The following is a 27,701-nucleotide window of genomic DNA, read 5'->3' as shown; positions in this document are numbered from 1 at the left end:
GGAGTTCAAACTCTGGGTATTAACCTATTGTTTTGTCTGAGAATTTAGCATGTCAGGACTCTAAACTGGATTTAATTTCAATAGCTTAATCAACCTCTTGAAGGTTGCCATATGTGCCTGCTATGATCTTGAACCATTCTTGAAGTGGGTACTTGGGGTTTTCTCCCCAAAGAGGCTACTGCTTTATTCGTAGAAAAAGTTGATGTTAGAGGAGCTAGTTTTGCTAAATTACTGTTTGAATGGGTTCCTGGGGAAGAGACTTTCTCCAGATAACATATTGTAATGAGTGTTTTTTTTTCTTTGTATTAAGATCAGGCCTTTGTGACACTGACCACAAACGATGCCTACGCCAAAGGTGCCCTGGTCTTGGGCTCATCTCTGAAACAGCACAGGACCACCAGGAAGCTGGTCGTGCTCACCACCCCACAGGTCTCAGACTCCATGAGGTGAGGACCTTGTTGCCCCACCACCATCCACAGGGGCTCTGACATCCTTCTCCCTGTTTCTGGCATCACCACATTGAGGTCATGCTCTTTTCAGGAGTTGAGCACCGGGTAGAGAAAAATGAGAGATGCTGAGTGAAAGATTTCTGGATTTGAAACTTCTTCCTAGCTTTTGGGAGATACTCCAACTAAATACTTTTCTGGAAGGTGGTGTGCTGGCCCACACTTCTGATTCCAACTAGGAGTGGAAGGAGTCATCTTCCTTCACTCCATCCTCCCTGGGTGATCTGAAGGACTGTGCCAGGCATTCCTTGCTTATATGCACCTTTATGCAGTCACAATTCATGGACATTCCTTTCCCCAGATGCAGCAGGGGATGCATTGTTTCATGTTGCAAACTAGGGTAACTCTCAGGTGACTTAGAAAAGTAGCTATTTTCTCCATTGCCAGTTGGCATTTGTAACCTAAAGATCTTTATTTACAATATAATATACTAGAATCTTTACCAAAGGGCTTTCTGAACTAGGTTTTACTAAGGGAACCACACTAAAGGGTATAAACTGCTTCATGATTGGTTAGTTCACTTTGATCTGATGGAATCTGGGCTGGACGCAGTGGCTCACCAGTGGGCAACAGAGCAAGACTCAGTCTCGGAAAAAAAAAAAAAAAAAAAAGGGAGAGAAAAAAATTGAAGTATCTGAATGAGCTACCTAGTCCCTAGTACTAACTTTAAAAATATCTGGGTACACTAGCAGCTTTGTGATGTGTTTATTTTTGTGGTCTTCTTGCCCTCTAAGAAATTGAAGATGCCCTACTGTGACCCTTTTTTTCCAAAAAATATAAGCACAGGCCAAGGGTCTCTAAAAAGTAGGCATTATGTATACATACATGTATCTTTCACACTAACAACCTTGTTCCTAAATGGTAATTTAGGAAGATGCCAAAAAGCCTGTCTCCTAATGTGTGTACCCTAATTTGTAGTCTGTTAGGATATGCCAAAAAAACCAGATCTAGTCTTGCATTTTGCATTTCTCATCACCACCATCAATTTACTTGGGTCAGTGATGCTCCTAACTATTTCTCCTCAAAAACATCAAGTTTACTGTGTGAACTGGAACATATTTTTGTACAGCTTTGGAGACAATACAGTATCAGTTTTGTTCAGCATCTTTGATGTTATGCTAAACTTTCAATGATGATACGTTTTCATCCTGTGTTTTTTCTTGTGCTAGATTTAGTGTCTTACCCAAGTCTACCCTACTAATCCACCTTCAAGAACTTTCTAAAATAAAGCCTTACTTAATTGGGGCATAGAGAAGTGTTGTACCTCACAAACCAAAGTGAATCTCTCATTATACTTAAACAGAGTGCTCAGCATATAATAAATGCTGGCTATATTGGATTCTATAAAATGGCAACCTAATAAATGGAGCCCTTTACACATTTTTGCAAGCTCTTGCCACAACCTGCCTGCTATTCAGTGATATAGTAAAGAACAATTGCTTCTATAATAATGTTTTAAGACAAGCATTTCATCCTTACCATAAGCAGTTCTTACTACTTTAGTGAAGTTAACTGGACATGCAAATAAACACAATTTGTCCTGGAGTAAAATTAGAGCAGATTTAAGGGTACATATTCTACCAAAGCAATACATTTTTCTAGTAATTCATGGAGAGGGTAATAAAGCATCAGTCTTTACACTAGATGGGTCACTTTTTCTGAAAAGATTCTAAGTGCCCTTTTCTGGATTTTATTTTGACAGAAAAGTTTTAGAGACAGTCTTTGATGAAGTCATCATGGTAGATGTCTTGGACAGTGGTGATTCTGCTCATCTAACCTTAATGAAGAGACCAGAGTTGGGTGTCACGCTGACAAAGCTCCACTGCTGGTCACTTACACAGTATTCAAAATGTGTATTCATGGATGCAGATACTCTGGTGAGTGTGGCTTTGAGGGTAGAGAAGACATATATGGTAATGGAGACCTGTTAGGCATTTGAGGAATGCTGTCAAGACTTGACAGTAAAGTTCAGATAGAACCACTGTCATGAAATGTGTCAGGGGAAGGAGGAGAGGAGGCCCAGGCTGCCTTACAGCTGTCATCATCTTTTGTGTTGAATGACATAGGGAGAACTTAAGAAGGGTATGCTCAGCAAAAACATCTCTCTAATGCTCTGTCTCCCCTTTGATCAGGTCCTAGCAAATATTGATGATCTTTTTGAGAGAGAAGAATTGTCAGCAGCACCAGACCCAGGGTGGCCTGACTGCTTTAATTCTGGAGTTTTCGTTTATCAGCCTTCAGTTGAAACATATAATCAGCTGTTGCATCTTGCTTCTGAGCAAGGTAGTTTTGATGGTATGTATCTGTTATCTTCATATCTGAAAAGCTGCTTATAATTAGTAATTTCTAGGCACCGTTCTTCTCAGGAATATAATTGCTGTGGTTTCTTCTGCCTGGAAGGTACAAGAGGTGGCACAAGCATTTGTGCGCTTTTGGGAAATTGTGTGTATGTGTATGTGTACATGCATCTTTTTCTATGGATGCATAAAATTAACCTAAACTATGATAGGCAATTTTATAGGATTGCCTTTAAGTTGTCTTCCTGTATCTAATTTGGAGTATGATAAATGTACTATGATTATTCAAAAATTCAAAAGACTGAAAAACTTTAACATCTATCTTTAAATCTAAGTAAACTTAAGCTCAAGAGAGTTTGACAGCCATTCCAGGAGGATCGAGCATTGTCACTATGGAAACTTGAGGAATAAACCTGATAATTTGGGTCTTATTCTCTCAGGCAACATAAAAATGAAGATAGAAAGTTTATGTGAATAATCTTTGCTTCCAAACCCTCATTCTCTATAAGGCTGTGTGCCAGAGTGGTATCTGCAAGGCCAAAAAGTAGAATATTGACAAAGTTAGCATCCATTTTATTTAACATATAAATGTATTTGTAGTTATATTTATATAACGGTTCTGTCTATAATATAGGGCCTCACATCTTTTGGAGAAGTCGATCAAATGAAATGCTTTTGATTTAGGCCAATTGCTTAAATAGTAACAAGCCATGTTTTTAAAAACAAAAACACACAGGACAAAACCAGTAGTTAATATGCAAAAGGAGTTCTTTGAAGAATTATTTTTGATGATTGTTTTGAATAAAGACCCAGAATAGAGAAGAAGAAGGATGTTCTCTAAGAAGCCCTCCCAGCAGTGACTTACTCTCAGATGTGGACATTGTGGCAGAGCACAGTGCTGTGTGCTATTCACATGGGGATGGGCCAGAGAGGCCTGAGCTCTGCTGGAGACACAGCGGGGGCTTCTTTCTTCCTCTCCCCTTTCCAGGAGTAGATCTGAGATTTGCAGGAAGTAGATCTTTTGGAAATAGCAGAAACAGATTTTTTCATTTGACAAAAGATTCAGTCCTGGGTGCAGATATGAGGATTCAGTTTCATTAACCAGTTAGTTAAAAATGCTAAACTTTAAAAATGAAAACACTTGACCTATACATTTGTTAGCTTGCTGAGGTGAAGATATTGGAAGTTAAAACATTTCCAATTATACATAAAACTGAGATTAGGTCTTCTTTGTTGCTATTCACAGAAATTGAATTCTTTTTAGTTATTTGGCTGAGGATTTGGGAATTGTGGCTATTTGAAATGTCATTGAAAATAATAAGGAAATAAGTCTCAGTTTTGTTTTACTATTTAGCTGGTTTATACTCTAAGCTAGTAGTTCTCAAACAAGGGCGATTTTGTCCCCCAAAGTACGTTTGGCGATGTCTGGAGACATTTTTGGTTGTTATAACTGAAGGGGGAGGAGGGTACAAAGGGCATCTGGTGAGTAGAGGCTGGGGCTGCTAAACATCCCACAATGCACAAGACGATCTCTTACGACAACGAATTATCCAGCCCAGCATGTCCGTAGTGCTGAGGCTGCGAAACTCTGCTCTCTACATGCTCTGAAACAGAGCAGGAGTATTTGTACCATAATGTATGGCAGCATCTAACAAGACGTGAAGTCTTGTTTTAAGCAGCCTTAACGTAAGAAAATGATAATGTGTTAAATGTTCACCATGGTCCAGGACAAATGACACTTCTTCACTTCACTGACATATTTTTAGCTCCTGCTATTTTCCCCTCATAGAAGGAATGAAAGCTTTATTAGTATTTAAGTTCAAAACATGTATTCCTTATTTCTACTGCTTATACTGAAAGTTGCCTTTGCATAAAAGGAAGAGGAGTGTTTTTAGCAGAAGTCCATTGTTTGTCTTAACCTTCCAGTGTAGCTTTCTTCACCTCCTCTCCTAATTTGAAGGAAGTAAGTGTAACCCTGCCAGAAATTCAGTGTAACTCTTCTCAGCTTCAGTAAGTGAATCACATTCTAAAGAACATTTTGTGGCTTGCCAACTGCCTGAAATCCACATGATTTTAATCATGTGAAGAGACTCCAATTTCTAACCTAGAAAACGGTTAGATGTTGTTGAGAGGTAAGACTTTGGATACCAAACAGTAGTGTGGCATGATAAATTAGGTTATAATTTGAGAATATGAAACGCATTAATTAACATATTCATTGTAAAAGAAGCTTGGATGTGTGCAAAGCGCTCGACTAGGAAGCACTTCCTGCTTTTTCAGCCAGAATCTGAAACCACCGTGAGATTCTGTCTTGCCTCTAGCACATTTCATTATTCAGCAGCAGGTTTCCAGGTGCTGGCCGTCCTCTGAGGTATTCCATTTACTGGCTCGTTGGTGTTGAAGGACTGAATTTTCTGTTAACAGAAATTGAAAGAGTTAAAAAGTCAACTGTGCAGCTGAGAACTTATAATTAGTTCTCAATATGTTGTTTAAATTCAGCAGAAAAATAAGTTAGCAGTTCTGAAATCAAAGATTGTTTTCACTTGAAATACGTGTTAAGCTTCACTTAGCAAAGAAAGCTCGCTCCGTACCTCAGGAGCCTGCTTCTCTCTGGAGGGGTTTGCTAAACATTGAATCAATGTGTGAACTGTGTGACATAAAGACATGTTGGACTTATGCTTGATAGCAATAAAATAGTTCTTTATGAACAATGACTTTGTCTAATGGCAGTAACCTTTGCCTCTTATTTTCAATATGTTATATAAAAATTATAAATATAGTAAAAGTAAATCTTAAAAGTTAAGAATTATATAAAAAGTAATTTTGGTTAGGTGTCATGCCATAGGCACTGATAAACATTTTCAAGTGTTTCTTTCACAGTTACCTACATTTTCTCACAACTATAGTTTCTCCCTGCACCACCCCATAGTCCGTTTTAAGTCCCAGAATTTTCAGATCAGACCAGTTTTGCAGACTGACTGTATCTCAGTGTGAATATCTTGCAAGTCCTGCTTTTAACCACTTTCCTGTATTCAGCAGAAAACTGCTGGGGCCTGGTGTCCACTGACAAGCACACAGGCTGTTGATGGCTGAGCATTTGCAGCTGCTTTTGCAACTCTTCTCATGCAAAAGAATGTGGCTGTCACTCTTCTGATCACCAGCCCTGTACTCATAGCCCGTCCACCTCTCTGCTCTGTGACTCTGGCCAAGAAAATAATCCTAATATGGCAAACTATACTAGGTACCTTGACTACTCTTCCCAGAATTCTAGAATGTTAGAATTTAGAACTAGTGACTACATACCTAATTCATGGCTAGTGTCTAATTTTCCATAACGAAGAGTCAAGCTTCTATACTGTTGTGTTTTTAAACTGTCTTAGCACTTATTTCATCACTATAATTACATGCTTCACGAAAAGTTGAACAATAGCTGTTGTGAAATAGTTTTACACTATCATTGTATAGGATGTGACAAGGTAAGGTTATCTTTAGGGCATGTTAGCAGTAAGAGGGGAAGAGAGAGGTCATAATATTGTAGGTTCTAATCAGCAGTTTTGCTTCTGCCACATCTGTGAAATGAGGCTGATGAACTTGACTTTTAGTTTGAAGAAATCAACCTGAATGCAAGTTGAGGCTTACTTTCTATTCTCCCTATCTTAAGAGTGCATGTGTAGTTGAAGAGTTAAGTGCTTAAAAATTGTTGTCTGTTTCATCTGTGTGTGTTAGTTTCAAAAACCTAAGTCAGAAGAATTCATATTTTCTAATTTAGAATATCCTTAAAAAACATCTTGTACTCATTTTGATTACTGCAATGTAAATATTCTAAACTTTTGATTGGTGTACTGGAATTTTGGTCTTCAGTGGGATTTCTAGAAAGAAGAGAAAATAGGAAAGAATAAATTAGTGGCAGAATATTAGGTATGGTTTTATTTAAGTAGAATCTGGGATCTGCTTTGAGGTCATTATATTTGTGTGTTCCAAATTCTAAGTGGTCGTTGAGTCCCATAAGCAGAGTACAGTAATGTTTATCAATAATGTTTAACAGAAATGATTTGGTGCTACATTCTATTAAAGTGTAAAATTGACCCCAGAGCTACCTTTTAAAATCTTTGTAGTTAATTAGGCTTCATGTTGGACCTGCCCAAAAAAAGAATGAAGGACTGAGACACTTCAAGATAGTACTTGTCTTGTCCAAACCAAATAAGTTCAGAAATTTTGGTATGCTTCACTTGGTTCCCTGACTTGATAGGTCGGCCTGGACAGTTATCTTTCCATGGTGATTTCCCCCAGCTCCCCCAGGCACTAGGCTGCTTGTTCTCCTCAGTAATATATCAGTTGTTTTGGAAATGACTCTGTTCTCTTGCATTTATGTCATTTTGTTGATAGTTTAGATAATAAGTATCTTGAGGAAAAGCAAAAGCCGTAACGTAATGGCAAAATTAATGAGCATATGTAAATTTTGTTCTTAAGAGGTATTTTTATCTCATTCTACCTGTGGATATGTTTTTTTAACTTAGCCATCTGTCTGCAGCTTTGTAACTATCAGAGATCATGAACACTGTGAGAAATAGAGGACAAAGAAGGGACTGATGTGTTATGTGTGTGCATAGTCATTTTACCTACTTTTACACTTATTTCTCAACAGTCCTGTAAGGTAGGCATTCATGCATCCAGTCATATAACAAATATTCATTGAGAGCCTGCTATGTAGCTAGCACTGGGGACTGCCATTGTTGCAGTTCAGGACAGCAGCTTGCTTGGCGCCCCTGAGCTAAGGCAAAGTCAGGTCTGAACCAGGGTCCTTCTTAACTCTGGTTGGGTTATGTGTTGGAGCAGGGTGGTGGTGGTGGTGGTTTTTTCCATTCTGAATTCTCTCATATGGCAGCTTTCTTGAGTATGTATCTTCAGAATGATAGAGGATGGAGGAAAATCCCTATTGCCTTGGCTTTATGACAGATTAATTAAGTCGTTTCTCTGAGTAGACAGAGCAGCTGGTATATTCCTCATTTTACAAATGAAGGAATGGAGGCTCAATTTTTCTATCTCTATTGCTACTATTCCTCCCGTCTGATCCAGAATACCTAAAAATACATTGTCATTTAAAATCAGCAGCACAGTTCATAGTCATACATTGTTTTATGGAGTCTGGAAGTATTCTTGGAAGTGTTACTCTCACCTATATTTCTGTAGTAGGTCCATTCAGTTTTTCAAACATCATTTCAATTTTTAATCTGGGAAAAATCCTAAGTTTAAGGGCCAAAAAGAGACTGGTGAGATAATGCAGATTTTATTCCTGCCTCTATAAAATTTATATTGTGAGACCTTACAGACGTTTAACAACTAATATACAGTTATATAATCATGATTCTAGTAAGTTCAGAGTACTAAGAGTCCAGACTAGAAGGACCTGCCCTAGACTGAGAAACTGAAATTTAAGCCAAGAATAAATGTTTCCTTGCACATATGTAATAATTAATAGCTTGATATTTAAAATCTTAAAAACAGTGAAAAACAAAAGCTATAACGTGAAATAGTAAAACAAATCAGTTGTTCTTGGCTTAAATGGGTTGAGGCCAGTGAGACAGAGTGATGCTGGGGCCCAAGCTCCAAGTACCTGGATTTCCATAAGCCACCTTGGGTTAATCAAATGATCCTCAGTAAATCTCATAAAAATATCCCCAAGAGTTGGCCTTTCATAAGCTGTAATTTATTAATCCTTAGCACGCTCACTATAGGCAGTAATGATTATATCCGCCAAGCATTTTATAGGAAGTTAGTTTTACAAAGAAGTGGCCTGGCACAGTGGCTCATGCCTATAATCCCAACACTTTGGGAGGCCAAGGCAGGTGGATCACTTGAGGTCAGGAGTTCCAGACCAGCCTGGCCAACATGGTGAAACCCTGTCTGTACTAAAAATGCAAAAATTAGCTGGGTGTGGTGGCACATGCCTGAAGTATCAGCTACTTGGAAAGCTGAGGTAGGGGAATCACTTGAACCCTGGAGGCAGAGGTTGCAGTGAGCTGAGGTCATACCTCTGGGCTCTAGCCTGGGTGACAGAGTGAGACTCTGTCTCAAACAATAAATAAATAGAGTGAGTCATGTGTTAGTGTCAGTCCTTGTCTCTAGCTCAAATATAATATAAAGCATACTTTGAGGGTTTTGTTTTTGTTGTTGTTATGGAGTTTTGCACTTGTTGCCTAGGCTGGAGTGCAATGGTGCGATCTTGGCTCACTGCAACCTCCGCCTCCTGGGTTCAAGTGATTCTCTTGCCTCATCCTCCCAAGTAGCTGGGATTACAGGCACCCACCACCATGCCCAGCTAATTTTTGTATTTTTAATAGAGACTGGGTTTCACCATGTTGGCCAGGCTGGTCTCTAACCCCTGGCCTCAGGTGATCCACCCACCTCAGCCTCACAAAGTGCTGGGATGACAGGTGTGAGCCACTACACCTGGTCTTTTACTTTCAATTATTTACTTTATCTGTCCATCTGTTCTTTTTTGGATTTTGAAGCATTTGAGAGTTGGAACCTATCTTAATCTTCCTATTATGTGAATACCAAATTTATATAATGTTAGACATTTTTTATACAAATGACTTTTTTGAGACAGAGTTTCGCTCTTGTTACCCAGGCTGGAGTGCAATGGCATGATCTCGGCTCACCGCAACCTCCGCCTCCTGGGTTCAGGCAATTCTCCTGCCTCAGCCTCCTGAGTAGCTGGGATTACAGGCACACGCCACCATGCCCAGCTAATTTTTTGTAGTTTTAGTAGAGATGGGGTTTCACCATGTTGACCAGGATGGTCTCGATCTCTTGACCTTGTGATCCACCCGCCTCGGCCTCCCAAAGTGCTGGGATTACAGGCTTGAGCCACCACGCCCGGCGCAGAAATGACATTTTTAAGAGTTGTTATTATCCTTTGTATAATAAAGGAGTCATTCTTAAAAGACTCCAGTGCATCTCAAATTTTAATATGCAATTACCCCAGGGATTAAAATGTGGATTCTGATTCTATAGGTCTGGGGTGGGGCTCAACAGTTGGCATTTCTGTCAAGCTCCCAGGTGATGCCGGGTCTGCTAGTACCCGGACCACAGTCTGTGGTCATAGCATTATCATAGGGGGAGCATTCCAGCTGAGATGCTGGAGTTCATGTATAAACCAGAATTAAGCCACTGCCCTGTTATCCACAGTAGACAGGCCAGCTGCTGGCAAACTATGGGAGAGCACGCAGAGTACACAAGCATTGAACAAACGCACAAGTTTCAAAGACACCACTTAACTCTGTTTCTGTCTTAGGAAACAAATAGGTCCAGTTTTTGATAAATACTGTGGTGTGTCCATGGTTACAGGGTATGTGACTCTGCTCAAAAGACCTAGAAACTACCAAGTTTGTAGTTGCAAGATGATTTTGTAGCATTTGGGCAGCTGGGTGGAAGGATGATCCAGAATGAGATACTGGCTTTTGTTCCTTGTTCCATTTCCTTTCTCCCTGTCTCTCACCTGTGTTACCACACCCTGGCGTACCGGATCACAGCTGCTGGTGAAGCCTGCTAATCATGTTTGTTGGTTCTGAGATGAGTGAGATTAAAAGTATCTTAACCTGTCAGAGTAAATAAAGCTGCCCCTGGAAGTCTAAAATGTATCGGACAAACATACCAGGGTTTTGTTGTGGAAATTCAGCAGTCTTTAGGGCATCGTTGTATGTTTTGTCACACAGATGTGCCTAGATTTGCATTCTGCTTTGAACTGTCCTCTCATTTAAAGATTGTTTTCTAAAGAGAGGGTATTGATAACACCATACATAGATTTTTCTGATGAAGTTAAAACATTTGCCTGACCTTGAAATGTTGAACTGCGCATTTGGGAAAAGGTGGTTATGATTTCCAGACCACTGAATTTAAAAATTCAGCTACGGACTTCTAGATGGCATTTAGTTTACTTTTAACCTACAACTTTGGACTAAATGGTGACCCTTTGTCATCACATGAGGTCAGTGGCCATGGGAGTTTTACAACCTGTGTTGTCCCCTCTGGAGCCAGGGTTCTTGTTGAGTGTTTCAGGGTTTGCCAATTTAACAGGCACCATTGGTTCACCAGTTCTGCTTCAGTGCTTCTTCTCCTCCTTGCTTGTTTTCTGTACAACAAGTGCTTCCCAGCCTTGTCGTGGCACACAGCTGATGGGCTGATGATGTTTGTAGGGTACCTGAGGGTAAACAGAAACGGCCTTTTGTGGCCAAAGGCAGGCAGCCAGGGACTTTGAGGGATCAGCAGCTCTGACTCCTGTTTCCCAGGCTCACGCAGGTCAGATTTGGAAGTTCTACTTTACAACTATTTCGGCCTCCATGGAATGAACTTTCTTTACTGCCTTATGGGTAGCTGTTAGTGATTTTAAGTGGAATTGCTTAAGTTAAAAAAGGTCTTACAATGTCCAAGTTCTCAAATTGGATAAATCTGGAGAGTTTCATTATTAATATCCTTTATAGCCCACACATATATTTTTCTTTTGGTGTATCATACTCCATAATAAAAATTAAAAGTGAAGAATATTTAGAAAGAAAAGATCTAAGCACAGTTCTCATTCTTGCCCCCAGTTGTATTCCTAATATTTCAGAATAACAAAAATAATATATTAGGAAAAAGGGGGGAAAGGACATCTGTTACACCAGTCCCCTAATGTAATTGCTATTGTTTTATTTACTTTCTAGTAATATAAATGTTTATTAATGTTTATGTTCTTAGTTATAATCACAATGTAAGTAGCTATATATCTTTATATGACACAGTGTATGGATGTTGTTTTTATAGACATTAGTTTTAATTGCTGAATAATATTTCATGAGTAGTTAGTATTACAGTATACTAACTATTCCTGTATGTTAGAATATGTAAGTTATTTACATTTTTCTGCTGTTACAGAGTATCTTCAAGATTCTTGCATTCATTTCATAAATAATTTGCCTATGTGTAAGGCATTCTGCTACATGTTAGCATTATAAGAGTAAGTGAAAAGCCATAATCCCAGTTCTTGTGGAATTTAGCATCTAATTCCGGATTCTATTTTGCACATTAATCCTAAGAGTTTTTTAAAAACCTGTTCATTTTGAGAGAACTGTAGATTTCTATGCAGCTTTAAGAAATAATACAGAAAGATCCCATGTAAGCTTCATTTGGTTTCCCCTATTGGTAGTAATATCTTATATAATTGAAATGTATCACCTCAACCAGGAGATTGACACTGGAACAATCCACCAACCTTACTCAGATTTGACCAGTTTTATATGTATTCCCCTTTCTGTGTGTATATGTTGTATGCACTTTTGGTTTTCATGCAGCTTTATCACACGTGCAGATTGGTGTGACCACTACCATAGTCGAGATGCAGAATAGTACTATCACACGGATCCTTCATATTCTTTCACAACCACAGCTGCATCTCTCATTCTTTCCCTTTCCCCTGGCAGCCATTAATTTGCTTCCTATCTCTATAATTTTATTATTTGATGTTATATAAATGAAATTACATAGTGTATAACTTTGTGAGATTGGAGTTTTTCACTTAGCGTCATTACTTTGAAATTCATCCAGGTCGTTGTGTGTGTGTCTAGTTTGTTTTGTCTTATAGCTGAGTAATATTCCACATGGATGTACCACATCCATGCACCTGTTGAATGACATTTGAACTGTTTTCAGTTTGTACGATTATGAATAAAGCTGCTATGAACATTTCCTTAGCCCTTTTTTTCTGTTCCCATGCAACTGATTGGCAGTATTTTGATGATTATGTGTAAAAGGAAATTAGTTAAGACTTCAGGCCTCTGTATTTCAGCCACTGGTGTCTAGTCCCACATTTGGGGTTTCTTTGTAGAATCAAAAATAATCCTTTGATGAATGGCATGATCTTTTGGCTTTGATTAGTTTGTGCCTCAAAATACATTGATTTGCCCATATAGCTAAAATTGTCTTTTGTTCTCATGTCTGTCTGTTGTCTTAGTCTATTCAGGCTGCTATAATAAAATACCATAGATTAAATGGCGTATAAACAACAGAAATATATTTCTCACAGTTCTAGAGGCTGGAAATTCCAAGATTAAGGTGCCAGCAGATTCAGTATCTGGAGAGGGCCCATTTCCTGGGTCATAGACAGCTTTTTTATTTCTGTCTTTTTGTTATAACTGCTGCATGTGGTGGGAGAGGTGAAGGACCTCTTTGGGGCCTCTTTTTTAAGAGCACAAATCCTATGCATGAGGCCAGAGCCCTCATGACCTAATCAGCTTTAAAGGTCCCACTCCAGATACCATCAACTTTAGGGTTAGGATTTCAGTGTAGGAATTTGGGGGTATCTAAACATTCAGTCCATTGCATTTTTGTAGCAGTGAAGCATATTCTGTTGCCATCTTTATTGTACTTCAGAACTTAGAAGAGTGAGACTGATTTTCTGTTGTTCATCCCTTGAGGAATGGAGACCTGTCAGGAGTGCTGTTTAGGGAGGGGTTTCCTCATAGACAATAAGTGAGTGCTTTTGGTTTTTAGAGTTGATTGAAGGTACTTGGAAACGATAGAATACGCAGAGGGTGGATAAGGTACACTTGGACTTTAAACCTAAAATCCTGATCTTACTGCCTAACTCCAAAAATTAAACAGATCTCTAAATTTTTGAAGTCTCCTTCAAAACTAAGGAAAACTGAATAGTAATGACAGCCAACTGGACTTGCTGTATGTTGAGAAAGGAACTGGATTTTTCAGCAAAGCAGACTGAAGAGAGGAGTGATTATGCAGTATTCCTGCCTCACACTTAGAGCAGGTGTCTCCCTGCCTGCCATCCCCTGTACACTCGCACATATGCACTCATGCACAGGCACACATATGGTGAGCACCTGTTCTGCTGCTTGGGAGACTCTGGTTCTGAGTGTGTTTTTTGAAATCTCATGAGTCTAAAATAGAAAGCACATGAACTACATGGAAGAATGTGTCTTGAGGTGGCTTAGTGAGCTGTTTGGCTATTTAGGAGCTTATGATTTATGTCAGACACTTGGCTGTTTAGATTTCTGTTGTTTTTATTTCTTTTGAATGAATGGCCATGGTCCCCACTTTCTGAGTATGAAGTCCAGGGATCCCAAGGGCTGAGCAGACACTTTGCTGTATCATTGTAGCTGATGTTGGCTACAGTTATGACTGACCGGGATCTGCCAGAGACTTTTGGTCAGTGGAAGGAGAGTGCACCACAGGGGGAATGTGGCCTTCTGGACCCTCTGTTGATGAGCCAGTAGTTGTGGGCCCTGGAAAACAATTCCATTGTTCCAGTTTGCTCTTTTACTTTTTGCTTCTTTTTGCCCCATTACACTCAGGGTAGAGTCTGAAATCTTTAGCTGGAAATAAAGAGTAAAATCTGATCCCCATGTGATCTGGTCCCTGCCGCCCTCTCTGAGACTCACTCACCTGGTGCCTTGCAACTCATTCCTGCTAAGTCCACATACACAGGCCACCTACCAGGCCTTCTTTCCATAGCCTCATGCTCCTGCCCACCAAAGGTCTGTGGTGTGCGCTGTTTTTGTTCTGCCTGGAATGCTGTCTGCCTTCTTTCCTGCATCTGCATTTGTCAGGTATGCCTGTGCACCCCTCAGATACTGGCTTAAACACAACTTCCTCGTGGAAGCCTTCCTTCACCCATCAGATGTAGCTTGAGCCTCTTCCACATGTGCTTGTAGTGCCATGTAAATTTCCTTCACTGCATTCATCTCCCTCTGTGTGATGTTTGTTGACTCTTGATTTGCTGCTATTGGTGTCTCCCACACAATCCTTGTAAAGACAGTGACCACATCTCTTGTGCACTGTTGACTCTGCAATGCCTAGTACAGTATCTGGTACATAGTAGCTGCTCAATAGATATTTGTTGAATTAATGAGTTACATCAGGAAAATGGTCACTCCCTAAAGTGTTTTTAATTGGTATGTCAAGGAACTTATTTAAGAATGGGAGCGGACTGGGTGTGGTGTCTCATGCCTGTAATCCCAGCACTTTGGGAGGCCGAGGCAGATGGGTCATGAGGTCAGGAGTTCGAGACCACCCTGGCCAACACAGTAAAACCCAGTCTTTTCTAAAAATACAAAAAAAAAATAAAAAAAAAAAAAAAAATGGGGGCCGGGTGTGGTGGCTCACGCCTGTAATCCCAGCACTTTGGGAGGCTGAGGCGGGCGGATCACTTGAGATCAGGAGTTCAAGACCAGCCTGGCCTCACAGTGAAATCCCATCTTTATTAAAAATACAAAAAGTAGCCTGGCGTGGTGGCATGTGCCTGTCGTCCCAGCTACTTGGGATGCTGAGACAGGAGAATGACTTGAACCTGGGAGGCAGAGGTTGCAGTGAAGTGAGATTGTGCCATTGCACTCCAGCCTGGGTGACAGAGCGGGACTCTATCTCAAAAAATTAAAATAAAAATGGAATTAGTGTATTTTTAAAGGTCCAGCATGTGCTCCATTAAAGTTATTAAACTGCCCTATAGATCTGTTAACTAATTTATATGTTTTTTTCTTTTAGGTGGGGACCAAGGCATACTGAACACATTTTTTAGCAGCTGGGCAACAACTGATATCAGAAAACACCTGCCATTTATTTATAACCTAAGCAGCATTTCTATATATTCCTACCTCCCAGCATTTAAAGTGTAAGTGCAAATGGTTTAACTGTTGTTGGAGATGTTGAGGGCAGAGAAGCGGGGCATAATATTTTGGGGCTGCCTTATTATCATTCTGAGGGAAGTAAGAGGTAGAGACTTTGAGGAAAGTTTCTCTTGTAAGAACCGTAGCTGCAAACGGGGAGAGGCCTTCATGTTATCAGTTCCTCATGCTTGACATTAGGATACTTTGCTACCTTTGGGACAAGGTTCCCATCAGTTCCTGGGGCACATGGCCTTCTGGTAAGTTATTCATATGCCATGGTCAAAAACATAGACTCTTAAGCTCTGGAGACTTACAACTTGGAGGAGTTGAGTTTGTGCCCAAACTCAACGTCTTCCCTGTACTAGCTGCTGAGCTTTGGTTTCCCTCACCTGCAAAAAGGTGTTAAAAGGTCCCTCATAGTCCCCTTGTGGAGATTAAGCCAGATTCAGACAGCAGTGTGTTGCTGTAGCTAAGAGTAAGGGCTCTGGAGCTGGATGACGTCAGTTCACATCCTGCAGTGACCACTTCCTGGGTGGTAATCTTGGCTTACTTACTGAACGTCTCTCTGCCTCAGTGTCTTCATAGGTTTGTTATGGGTATTAAGGGAGGTAATCATGTAGCATGGTTAGAAGAGGGCCTGGTCTACCCAAGTGCTCAGTACATGTTAGATTGTTAGTCATTTTTGTTTGATAGGCAGTATAGTGCTCAGAGTAATTTCCCAAACCAGAAAGGCAAGGAACGTGTCCTCACTCTGTCATTTATCTGCTACATAACTTAAGACTTTGTGCCTCAGTTCCTCCGTGTGTATAACGAGGAGGAAAATAGTACCTACCTCATGGGTTGTCAGGAGGATGAAGCGAGTTAATAAACAAAAAGTGCTCAGTGGACATTTGTCGTTTTAGATAATGTGCTTGTTTAGCCCTGTCCCTGGTGGAGTTCCATTTGTTTGTTTGTTTTTTTTGAGAGGAAGTCTTGCTCTGATGTCCAGGCTGGAGTGCAAGTGGTGTGATCTTGGCTCACTGCAACCTCTACCTCCAGGTGCAAGTGATTCTCCTGCGTCAGCCTCCCTTATAGCTGGGATTACAGGCACGTACCACTACACATGGCTAATTTTTGTATTTTTAGTAGAGATGGGGTTTCACCACGTTGGCCAGGCTGGTCTTGAACTCCTGGCCTCAGGTGATCGCCCACTTCACCCTCCCAAACTGCTGGAATTACAGGCTTGAGCCACTGCTCCCAGCCCTCTGGTGCACTTCTGATAAACCTTATAGCTAATACATCCTTGTTGCAATGTTTATCTCACTGTTAGGGACAGGATCCTATTATTTAGCCTCTGACTCATTTGTGTTTAACTAAGATGATGATTTAGATTTCTTGAACAGGGGCCTAGCTGTCAGGTTGATCCTGAGACAGTTGTGAGCAGCAAAGCCCTTCACTGAGTTGGGCTTGTCTGTCCAATCTCTGTCCCATATGGACATTCCTGAGTTAGCGGAAAACAAAGGGCCTTTCACTCCTCAAATTTCATTATCCAAAGTCCTCTCCATAAGTCTTGCACCACAGTAATGAGCATGTCTGGCTTTTTGTAGCAGCAGTGTTTCCTTTTCTGGGAAGACTCTGTCAATATCCTCCAGATAAGTATTAGAAGCACCTTGTGTTCTTTCCTCCCTAACTGTTCTCTTGGCATATGTCTCCAACATATTACATTCTCTCGCCTTTGTACAATAGAAACAAGCAGACTCTTAAACACACCAACTGTGTTTTGAGTAAAGCAAACAACAGGATTCACTGTCAAGGGAGGAATAGGAGAGGCATTATTCTCACCTGTCAGTCCTTGGCCTTGTAAAATACAAAACTGTCTCACATGGAAATGTGAACCTGATCCATTTTAATCCTTACTTTTATAACCCTGCCAGTTTAAATAGTGTTTCTGCAAACCATGGCAGTGTGACCCCTAGAGCTGAATTTGTCTATAATAGGGCATTTGCTTATAGTTTAATTGACTAAATTCAGTTTAGTAAGCAAAAGATGAGAGTGCAGAGGAGAAAGTGTTTTGAATAGTGTGACCATTTCACTCAGTCCTGCACGGTTAGCATGTGGTTCTGTTTGACTCCATCTGATTTCCACCTTACCATTATTGAGCATCTTCCTTTCGAGGATAGCCTGGTTTATGCAGCACTGCTTGAAGTACTTTTATTTTAACACACAAGAAGGAGACGGAGCAGAGTTAAGTTTTGAGGAGTAAGATGGACTTAATTTGCTAGAACCTTGGCCCTTTTCTCTCAAGAAGCCAGTTGATTTTATATCCTCCAAATGAATTGCCCCCAGAAAACCAGTTTGAGATCTAAATTACTGAAATAGGATTGTTTTCTTCTTCCTGGCTCAGTGAGTGAGTGCTGATTTTGGAAATCCCTTGAGTTTGTTGTAACCATAGAGAATATGACACACTGGGAAAGTTGGGAGCAACTCCATGCATTAACCAGATTTCAGCTGGCCCATGGGCGGATAGGAGATGCTGCTGCTTCTGTGCAGCTGGTTCTTAGGTGGGGTCAGCTCTACATTTCTGTGATAAGGCTGCTCAGAGCCATGCTTTGTCTCACCCATTGTTGCCTATTGAGGAATGTTGAAACCAGGTCAAAGAACTAATTTTCCCTTCCCTCTGCCAGAAAAATATTTTTGCTTTTCCTGTGGAGACCCATCTCCAGAGACATTTTTCCTTACTTTTTTTTTTTTTTTTTTTGGGGGGGAGGCTAAAAAGGCACAGGTAGTTACGTTTCTTTTATTATTATTATTATTATTATAAGTTAATGTAAAATTGTGGTACAAATATTTTTAAAATGAAAGTAACCCTTATAAGCATTTTGGTCATCATTGCTATTCTCCAAAGATCCCTGTGAATTTGAAGGCACACCCTTGGGTTCAGAATAACCTTGGTGGTCTCCAGTACTAAGTATAACCCTACAGTATGCTGCCCTTTCCTAGGGATAGCATAGCTGGTGGCAGGTGGAATCGGAGACCATGGAGTGGTCTGGAGCAACTTCGGCTTCATGGAAGGAGGAATCGGGTGTTTGTCTCACCAACTCCAGACAACCGTGCACTAGGATGTCCCCAAAGCAGCATAGACACCCCAGAATCTTAGAGACTTAGATATTTAGAACATTGTGGCCTTTGGGCTTATATGAAACTTTAGCTAAAGGCTGCCCTAATATAAAGCAAACTTAATATGAATTTAAGCCACAGAGTAGCATATCTAGTGCCTTTCTCTCTGTTCCATTTGGTTAGAACAAAAGATAAAGGAAACAAACATTAATAGTTTTATCACTTTGAATGACTACTCAAATATAACTTCTGAAACAGAATTAGTAATTTTTTTGTAAGGGAAGTTCCTTTTTAACACAGCATAATTTGAAAACTAAAATGCTTGATTTAGTAATTTTTAAGTTAGTTTTTAGTATTGCATTGGAAAACAAGTCATAAATGCATTTCATTTTTTTGAGAAGGGTTTTGCTCTGTTACCTAGGCTAGAGGGCAGTGGCACAATCACAGCTCACTGCAGCCTCAGTCTCCTGAGGCTTAAGAGATCCTTTTGCCTCAGCCTCCTGATGAGTATCTGGGATTCCAGGCACATGCCACCATGCTCAGTTTGTGTGTGTGTGTGGGGGTGTGGGTGTGTGTGTTATAGAGAGGGTTTTGTCATGTTGCCCAGACTGGTCTTAAACTCCTAGGTCCAAGTGATCCTCCCACTTCAGTCTCCCAAAGTGCTGGGATTATAGGCATGAGCCACTGTGCCTAGCCCATAAATGCATTTATTAATGAAATAATATTTTTGAAAGTGCCTAGCATGATGTTCAGGATATATCATATGTTTCTTAGGCTTCTAATGAGGAAGTTTTTTTTCAAAGTTTTCTCTAACTTAAGGTTTTGTTTCATCCAGATAGCATATAGTTTGGTTTGTGCATAGTACTGCAGAAAAATCTTATTAGTCTTTTAAAAATCATTTAGTTCCATTTTTACTTTCTATTATATCCACTAACTAAAAGCTCTCTAGGCATCTTATGCTATATAAAACACACGTAAAGAAGAGAGACAGAATTCTCTGGTATTGTTTCAAACAACTACACAAATTAATTGACCAAATTGATTGAGTATGAAGCCTCATTGACCAAATACTTTTCATATAAATATTTTGTTTCACCCTTTACTTGAGTTTAGATATGACCAGAGATCTGACTTAGTGAGAATTAAAATTTTTTCCACTTATTTTACTACTTTAAACTTTTCTGAGGATATTCATATTTCTTTTTTAAGATTCAGACTCATTTACTAAGACCTTGTCAAACCTATTTCAATATTTTCCCCAAAGAAATTCAACCTTTAGTGTAGTGAATTCTGTTGTCCCTGTGTGTTTCTGATTTGGTTATTTTTCTTTGAGACCCCTCCTTGGCTCTAGCTCTCCACATAACTATTGTTATTGGAAGCCATAGTCTATTCTCATTTCTTTTCACACTCATACATCTTCACTCAACCCTGAGGCTGACTCAAAAAGAGTTTTGGTCATTCTTTTTTTTCCAGCCATTTGTTGGCCTGTGGGACCATTCATTGGGCTGGCAAACCTGGAGCATGTACCTTGTGCCACACTTTCAGCTCACTCAAGCCCTCAAAGATGAATAAGGGAGCTTGGAGTCTAATCCTCTTAGCCACGGCTTAGGTGTACAGAGTTTCTGTATGGTGCCTGGCATAGTCTGTCATGGTTTGAGTGTTAAGAAAAAGAATCAAGCAGTGCTTGCATAGATGTCTTGTTCCCCCTTTCTGGGTGATACTGATGCCTGTTGGGGCCCCATTTCTCAGAGTGGCTATCTGGTCATTCTGACCTTATCTGAAGTGTTTATTTCATCAGATGATCTGTCCTTAGATCTCACTGCTGCATATTCTGTTGCCCTACCTGAGTCTTCATCACCAAGAGAAAAACTTCCATATCAGACCCAACCCAGCCATTAGAGGCTGCTCTGACAATAGGACAAAGGGCACAAGGAGTGAGATCGCATGGGCAGAAGTCAACAAATGCCATCTCAGTTGAAGACGGAGCTCATGGGAGGTTAAAAGCATGGGGATTGAGTGGAAGAAGATATAACTTCTTTGGGAGGCCAAGGAGGGTGGATCTCTTGAGGCCAGGAGTTTGAAACCAGCCTAGCTAATATGCTGAAACCCCAACTCTACTAAAAGAAAACACACAAAAAAAATACAAAAATTAGCTGGGCATGGTGTTGCATGCCTGTAATTCCAGCTACTCGGGAGGCTGAGGCACGAGAATGGTTTGAACCAGGGAAGCAGAGGTTTCAGTGAGCCGAGATCACACCCTTACACTCCAGCCTGGGTGACAGAGCAGAACTGTCTCCAAAAGCAAAAAGACATAACTTCCTCAGAAGTCTCAAATCTGTGGGCCACAGACTGTATTTATCACATAAGTATATTTTGTTCCTGCTACATAGAAACAAAATTATTTTTTTTAATTGTCAATGCTTTAAAAATTAGGGAATTTCACATAAAATCCAGGTTTCCAATTTGTTTGGAAAAATCAGGTATGTCCAATGTTACTGTTACAGGTGTGTGGTCGAAGTGACTGGAATGATAGAGTTGCATTTCCTGAAATGGGAAAGAACATGGGGGAGGCAAATTTGTGGAGGTAGGAATTGGTCAGAAATGAACGGAATGTATTAGGATTTAGGTACATGAAGTTTGAGGTGCATATTAGCATCCTAGTGAAAGTATGAAATAGCTAAATAGATGGAAAAGTCAAGAGTTCCAGAGAGAAGTCGTCTGGGTAAGACATAACCGTGAGAGTTGTCAGCATATCAATGATACTTACAGTCACAAGTCAAGATGATGTAGCCAAGGGAGTGATTATCAGTCAAAGAGAATCGTGAGGATTGAACCCAAAGGCAGGAAGATAATAGGGACAAGAGAATAGAAGAATAGGAACAAGAGACAGCAAGGTGAGAGGGAACCCAGGGAAGTGTGGTATTGCAGAAGCCAAGCAAGGAAAATGTTTCAAGGAGGAAGGAGTGATCTGTGTCTGGGTCCGATGCTCACAGATACAAGGACAGATATGAGATCAGCTACAAAGGCAACTGAGAATTGGCACTGGATGTGGAGTGTGGAGGCTCCTGGCGACTTTGACAAGAGGACATCTGGTGGAGTGGTGGGGGAGAAAGCCTGACTGAAGTGGGTCCAGGAGAATGAAGAGGGAAAATTAGAGGCAATGAATGTAGACAGCTCTTGTGAGGCATCTGCTTTAATGGGGTGGCAGCTGGATGGGGATGTAGGTTCAAGAGAGGGTGATGGTGATTGTTGTGTAAAGACAGATATCACCACAGCATGTTTTTTTATTGCTAAGGATGATGTGGGATGTTGGGGGCAGTGACATTAACAGTGCAGAAAACTGAGGACAGACACTAGAGTGATATCCTTGGATAGGTGAAAGGGGATGGCACCTAGAACACAAGTGGAGAGATTGGCTTCAAATAAATGCCAGGACAATTCATGCTTGGCAACTTCATTGAAGGAAGGCAAAGTGTGTGGGCACAGAGGCTGGTAGGCAGGTGTTATGTTTTGGCTGAATGAATGAATGAGCAGTCAGCCAATAGAGACTAAGAATGACATGCCACTTCCATGAGAGTCTCCCTAGTGGCCTGTTGTTGTTAAGTCCTTCCTTACCTGGTCTATGAGGAGAGGCTAGCCTGGAAGATAATGCAGTTGACTACGTCCTAGTCTAGGTTATTAAAGTCTGGGTTTGAATACTGGCATTGTTCTGATTTCCAGGGTATTATTGGGAGGATTAGTTTGCAAGGCAAAGAACGTGGGTGGGTGCCTGGTCAGTTGTTTGCTGGGGATAGTACCTATCATGTAGTGGTAAGATATGCATCCTCTTGTGTTCCACAGGCCCCGCCTCAGCAACTGCACTCCTCCTCTCCATGGTCAGCCCCACTCCTTGGTCACTTGGGTTTGCGACTCCTGACTTAGATTGTGTGAGTGGGTGAGACAGGAGGTGTCCAGTTGGTTGTGGGAGAAGGGCTTGTGTGTGGCTCTGTCCATGTGTGCAAGCGAGTCTGAAAAGGTGCATGAGTGAGTCTCAACATAACAGAGAACATGAGCCACAGAAGTGGGCAAGAGGATGCTTGGCACTGCTGCCATGACTCCCAGAGAATGTCCCACAAGTAGTGCTGTCTTTCTGGGCATCTGCTTGAACATTGCATGTAAGGAGCTTAGTGAGAACTAAAATTGCTCCTGTATGTACTGGCATGAATTAGTTCCTTTCCTGTTCTAAACAGTTCTTTAGTCTCATCCACATGTTACTGGCTGTTTCTCAACTACTAAACTAGTCATGAAAATTCTATCTGATCTTTTGGTAACATCAGGTCACAGGGATAATTTTAACGGCTAACATAAGCAGTATTATTGCTGGCTTGTGTTCAAACTATGTCTTGTGATCTGGACGACCCTTTTGAGATTCTATCAAGTTAAAATTAGAACACTTATTTTAAGAAATGTATGCAAGCTGAGACAACTCCCCATTACTAGGTCAGAATGAATGGCTCTCAGTAATTTAGAGACAATTGTGATATGTACTCAACTTTTTTTTTTTTTTTTTTTTTTAATTCCTGGCTGGTAGTTTGGTAAGTCAGGGAGTGAGTCAGTGAATCTTATGGTTATCCTTCCTCTGGGTTGAGGTCAGTTCAACGTTATCTTCTGACATCAGCATTTCCCCTTCTTATTCATTGGTGAACTATTTTGCTTTATTTTTATTTATTTATTTATTTTTTGGAGACAGAGCCTCAGTCTGTTGTCTAGACTGGAGCACAGTGGTGTAATCTTGGCTCACTGCAACCTCTACCTCCCAGGTTCAAGCAATTCTCCTGCCTCAACCTCCCAAATAGCTGGGACTATAGGGGCATGCCACCATGCCTGGCTAATTTTTTTTGTATTTTAGTAGAGACAGGGTTTCACCATGTTGCCCAGGGTAGTCTCAAACTCCTGAGCCCAGGCCATCTGCCACCGTTGGCCTCCCAAAGTGCTAGGATTACAGGCATGAGCCACCCTTCCCAGCCTCTATTTTGCTTTTAGCCATGCAGTGTAAATTCTGACTAATACCTGCTTGTTGCCTTTGGTGGGAGAGAGAAAACACTAGAAAAATATGCTGGGTTACCCCTTTGTAAGGTGTTCTCCTAAATTTGCATTTAGGTTAACTTAAGCAAGAAGTAATTTCTCCTTTTACTTACGACATTTGCCATTACTTCATTTTGGTATAGTAATTCTGGATTTTCATAAATGAGTAAAGGGTAACTTGATTATGATAGGAAATGATCTTTTAAAGCCATTTCTCAGAGAACATGATTGAGACATAAAAATAATTACTTGAAATTCATATCTAGATTGAAACTCTAGATACAGACTAGCATTCAAGACCTGTTGCTCATCTTTTTTGTGTATGATGTGTTCTATGAAAGCTTATAGAGCAAGCCCTTCAGGTTCCTTTGCTGTGTAAATAACTGTTTAGTTGTACAGTTAGAACATAATTGGTGTTAAAAGGACTACTAAACCTTCATATAAGGTGGCCATTGTTGGGTCCAGGCAGAATCCCTCATATCAAGCCCAGTGCTGCCCTAGATGAGTTCTAAGAACATACTTGTGATATGGCTGCCTTACACAAAATTGCAAAGTCTGGCTTCACTTCCCTCCCACCTTCCTCTCCAAGTGCCGTTTTTCCTCACTTAACAGCTGCCTTATTTCTCACTTTCTGCCCTCTTCCCGTCAAAGAGCTCTTGGGCTGGCCGAAACCTTCCATGTTCAGTGACTCACCCAGGCCTGCTCTTCTCGTAAAAAGCTGGCCCTCTAAAACCTCCTACCACTCACTACCACTATCCATTTCCATAGATATTAGGTGTGTAGTAGCAGTTTGATTAAAGTAGTGTCAGGCCAGGCATGTAATGTCAGGCTCATACCTGTAATCCCAACACTTTGGGAAGCAGAGGCAGGTGGATCACTTAAGCATAGGAGTTCAAGACCAGCCTGGGCAACATGGTAAAGCCTCATCTCTACAAAACAAACAAACAAAAATACAAAAACTAGCCAGGCATGGTGGCCTGTGCCTGTAGTCCCGGATACTTGGGAGGCTGAGGTGGGAGAATTGCTTGAGCCTCAGAGGTTGAAACTGCAGTGACCAGAAATCGCACCACTATAGTCCAGCCTGGCAACAGTGTGAGACCTTGTCTTAAAAAAAAAAAAAAAGTAATGTCAATACCTAAAGCATCTAAAAATGTTTTCATTCCTTACTGGACAGAAAGAGGGCTGAGCATAGCCCAAACCCATGATAGCTGAATCCTTTGCATGATTTCTGTAAGAAAGATACAGAAATCTTTCTTACCTCCTTTCTCATGCTTCTCTCTGCCTTCACACTCCTGAGTCTGTTTCAAGTTTGCCACTCAATAAACTGGCCCCAACTAATTTTTAAAGAAACCTACTTACATCCTAACATTTTGTGATTTGTTTTGTTGCAGAAATGTGGATACCTATTGGTAGCTGCTCAACTCTCCTGTCTCTCCCCACTCTCCCCCTGTCTTGCTGGCACCCAAGGAATTTCTTGCCTTAGGGCAGAAAAAGCAGCCTCACCCACATTTAGGACCCCTTAAGATCCCAGTTTCTACTTTAAACAGTCTTACTAAGGGATTTCTTAAAACGAAAACTGCCCTGCCTATGAAAGGACTATCCAGCAGATACAGTTTTTCACTTTGTTAAGGTATATGACCTAAAGAAGGTAATTTGAGGAAGGAGGATCCTTCTCCTGACCACAGGGAGTAACAGATATAGAATTAAAGATATATTCAGAGACGTGGATTTGTGAAGGTAGAGATCAGTGCGTGAGCCACGGTGAAATGCAGGGTGTGCACTGTTTCCAAATGGTGTTCCTGTTGACATTCAAGAGGAAGGCCATAGGCCATATGGAGAGGTGTTTAACCAGCATGGCACTGGTATCCAGGAGGGTTGCAGAGGCCTCTGAACCAGTTGTGTGGAGGTCCAGAGCTGTGCTGGGATATAGACGGACACAGAGGCAGTCTGTGTGCAGGGGGATTGGACCATTGTGTCCTTCCTCTGCATGAGCTCTGACACGCAAATACAGAGATAGGAGCTGGGAAGACCCTTAGACACTGTCCAACAGAGTCTACTTGTGTGTCACCCGCTGATCCTACGAAAGCACCACCCATTTCTTCTTGTTCTTCCCTTTTTTCCTTAACCTCTATGCAAACTGCATCCTTCTTGAAAGTCTTTCTTTAGTCTTCTTCAATGCTAAGTTGCTTACTTTATAACCTGCTTTTTCTGTTGCTAGGTCCTAACTATACTTGGGGGATTGTCAGGATTCTTAGGCAACCTTTTTCATTTTCAGATTGTCCATAGGCAGGAGTTAATCCATAAATTAACAAATGTCACTCAGACAATGCCCTTACAATTCTGGGAGTGTCTTACAATAGCAGCCTAGTCATGGCTAAGAGCCTTGGCTCTGGAGCCAGACTGCCTGGATAGAATCCCAGCCTTGTCACTTACCACCTATGGGATCCTGGACAAGTTATTTAACTTCTTCATGCCTTAGTTTCCTCACATTGTCATTTTGGAGATTAGCTGAGTAAACCAAGCAAATGCTAACCAATGCCTGTGACATATAAATACTTCATATACTTATAATGAGTATATGAAGTATATCATTATTACTATTATTATTACTGCTCTTATTACTATAATAATCATTAGTGAACTGTCATGAGAGAAGGTTAGAAAAGAATACACTATATTCATATTTTAACTTTTTTAAAAATTAGTATTACTATCATGTTATGCCTGTGTTTGACATTTATATTAAGTCTAAGCAAATCATGGGCTGAAGCTTAGTGGTCAGTTAATACAAGAGGATCTAAACAGGTGCTGTAGCTCCAGGCAGGGAAGTTGAGTCAGGAGGGGTGAATGTCTGAGAAGGTGGAAGGAATACCTCATTCCTATATGCTGTAATTTAGTCTTAGGCTCATGAGTTTGTATTGTTAGCATTGGGCAATGCCTTCCCTCCACTCTGCCCACAGGTATCAGATGATCTCTGGGATGGGTACCCCCCCCATCTTATTCTTGCTTATTGTTCTGATGCATTGTCCCTGCCCCCACTTCCTGCACAAAGCCACCTCTGAAAATCTCACCTGCAGTCATTGCTTTGGAATTTCAGTAGCCCTAAATGTCAGTAGTGCTCTGATAGCCCCAACTTGTCACCTTGCTTATTTTTATGTAGATGACCCATCTTCCTGTTTGAACCAAAGCCTCTTGGGGCCACACACTGAGCATAATGCCATATACATAACAGTTGCTTGTTTAATTGATAGCTTTATCTGTGCACAAATTTGGGCATTATTATTTTTATTCTTTTAAGGATTAAATAGAGCAAGAGTGTTGTGTGTATTAGATATACTATGTGTACATATAAAGAGTAAGCATGGGGATATCAAATATCCTCTTTATTTTCCAGAAGAAACAAACCATGGAATGATCACTTAACCTTAAGAGGAAGGAGGTTTACAAATAGACTGTATTTTTCTTGCATGCTTTTAGGAGCAGCAGCAGAGAGGCAAAACCATGACAAATCCCATCTCTGCCACTTAATAGCTGTGTGACCTTGGGCATCTCTCCTCAGTCTCTCATAGCCTCAATTAACACATTAGTAAAATTTACCTTGTAGAAATATTATTCCCAATCATGTCCCTAAAGAGTTTGGTCTCCATATAGTAAACTCTGATGATAGCTTTTTAACCAGTCCCTAACTTTTTTTTTCTAATGAACTTTAAGAGTTTGTGTTATTTTGATCAGTATATCACGCCCAAATACCTTGGTTGTCTATAGTGTAAGTCTACTGAAATCTAACACTTGCGCCCAGTTCCTGAGGTTCTGTCTTATTTTACTTTTCTTTCGCTACTCAAAGCTTCCTCCTCTTTGCCTCTAATGGAGGATACCTGGTCAAGCACGCAGGTGCTCTCACCTGATACCTGGCCATCACCTGCCTGGAATTCCCTATGTTATCATCAGCTACCCAGATCACATCTGCTGTATTTAGCTTGAAATCACATCCCGCTATCTTAGCACCTCTGCTCCCATTGAAGCTGGATAGAGCCCATCCTGCTGTGAATTCCTGAGCACTCACGGTTCCTGTTTTCCCTTTG

General features: G+C 40.7%; 1 protein-coding gene across 2 annotated transcripts in view; it reads left to right on the top strand.

The window, feature by feature from the left end:
- The window catches only part of GYG1 (glycogenin 1), a 36,115-nt gene that overhangs the window by 2,503 nt on the left and 5,911 nt on the right, over nt 1–27,701 (top strand). For both annotated transcript variants that reach the window (XM_032263802.1, XM_032263795.1), the window contains exons 2-5: nt 311–446; nt 2,209–2,383; nt 2,639–2,801; nt 15,338–15,464. In XM_032263802.1, coding sequence (XP_032119693.1) covers nt 311–446; nt 2,209–2,383; nt 2,639–2,801; nt 15,338–15,464 — 601 coding nt within the window. The remainder of the gene's footprint in view (nt 1–310; nt 447–2,208; nt 2,384–2,638; nt 2,802–15,337; nt 15,465–27,701) is intronic.

The sequence above is a fragment of the Sapajus apella genome, unplaced genomic scaffold (genome assembly GCF_009761245.1).
Source record: "Sapajus apella isolate SASKATOON/1434 unplaced genomic scaffold, GSC_monkey_1.0 scaffold4, whole genome shotgun sequence".
NCBI lineage: Eukaryota > Metazoa > Chordata > Mammalia > Primates > Cebidae > Sapajus > Sapajus apella.
This window is presented reverse-complemented; position numbering and strand designations above follow the sequence as displayed.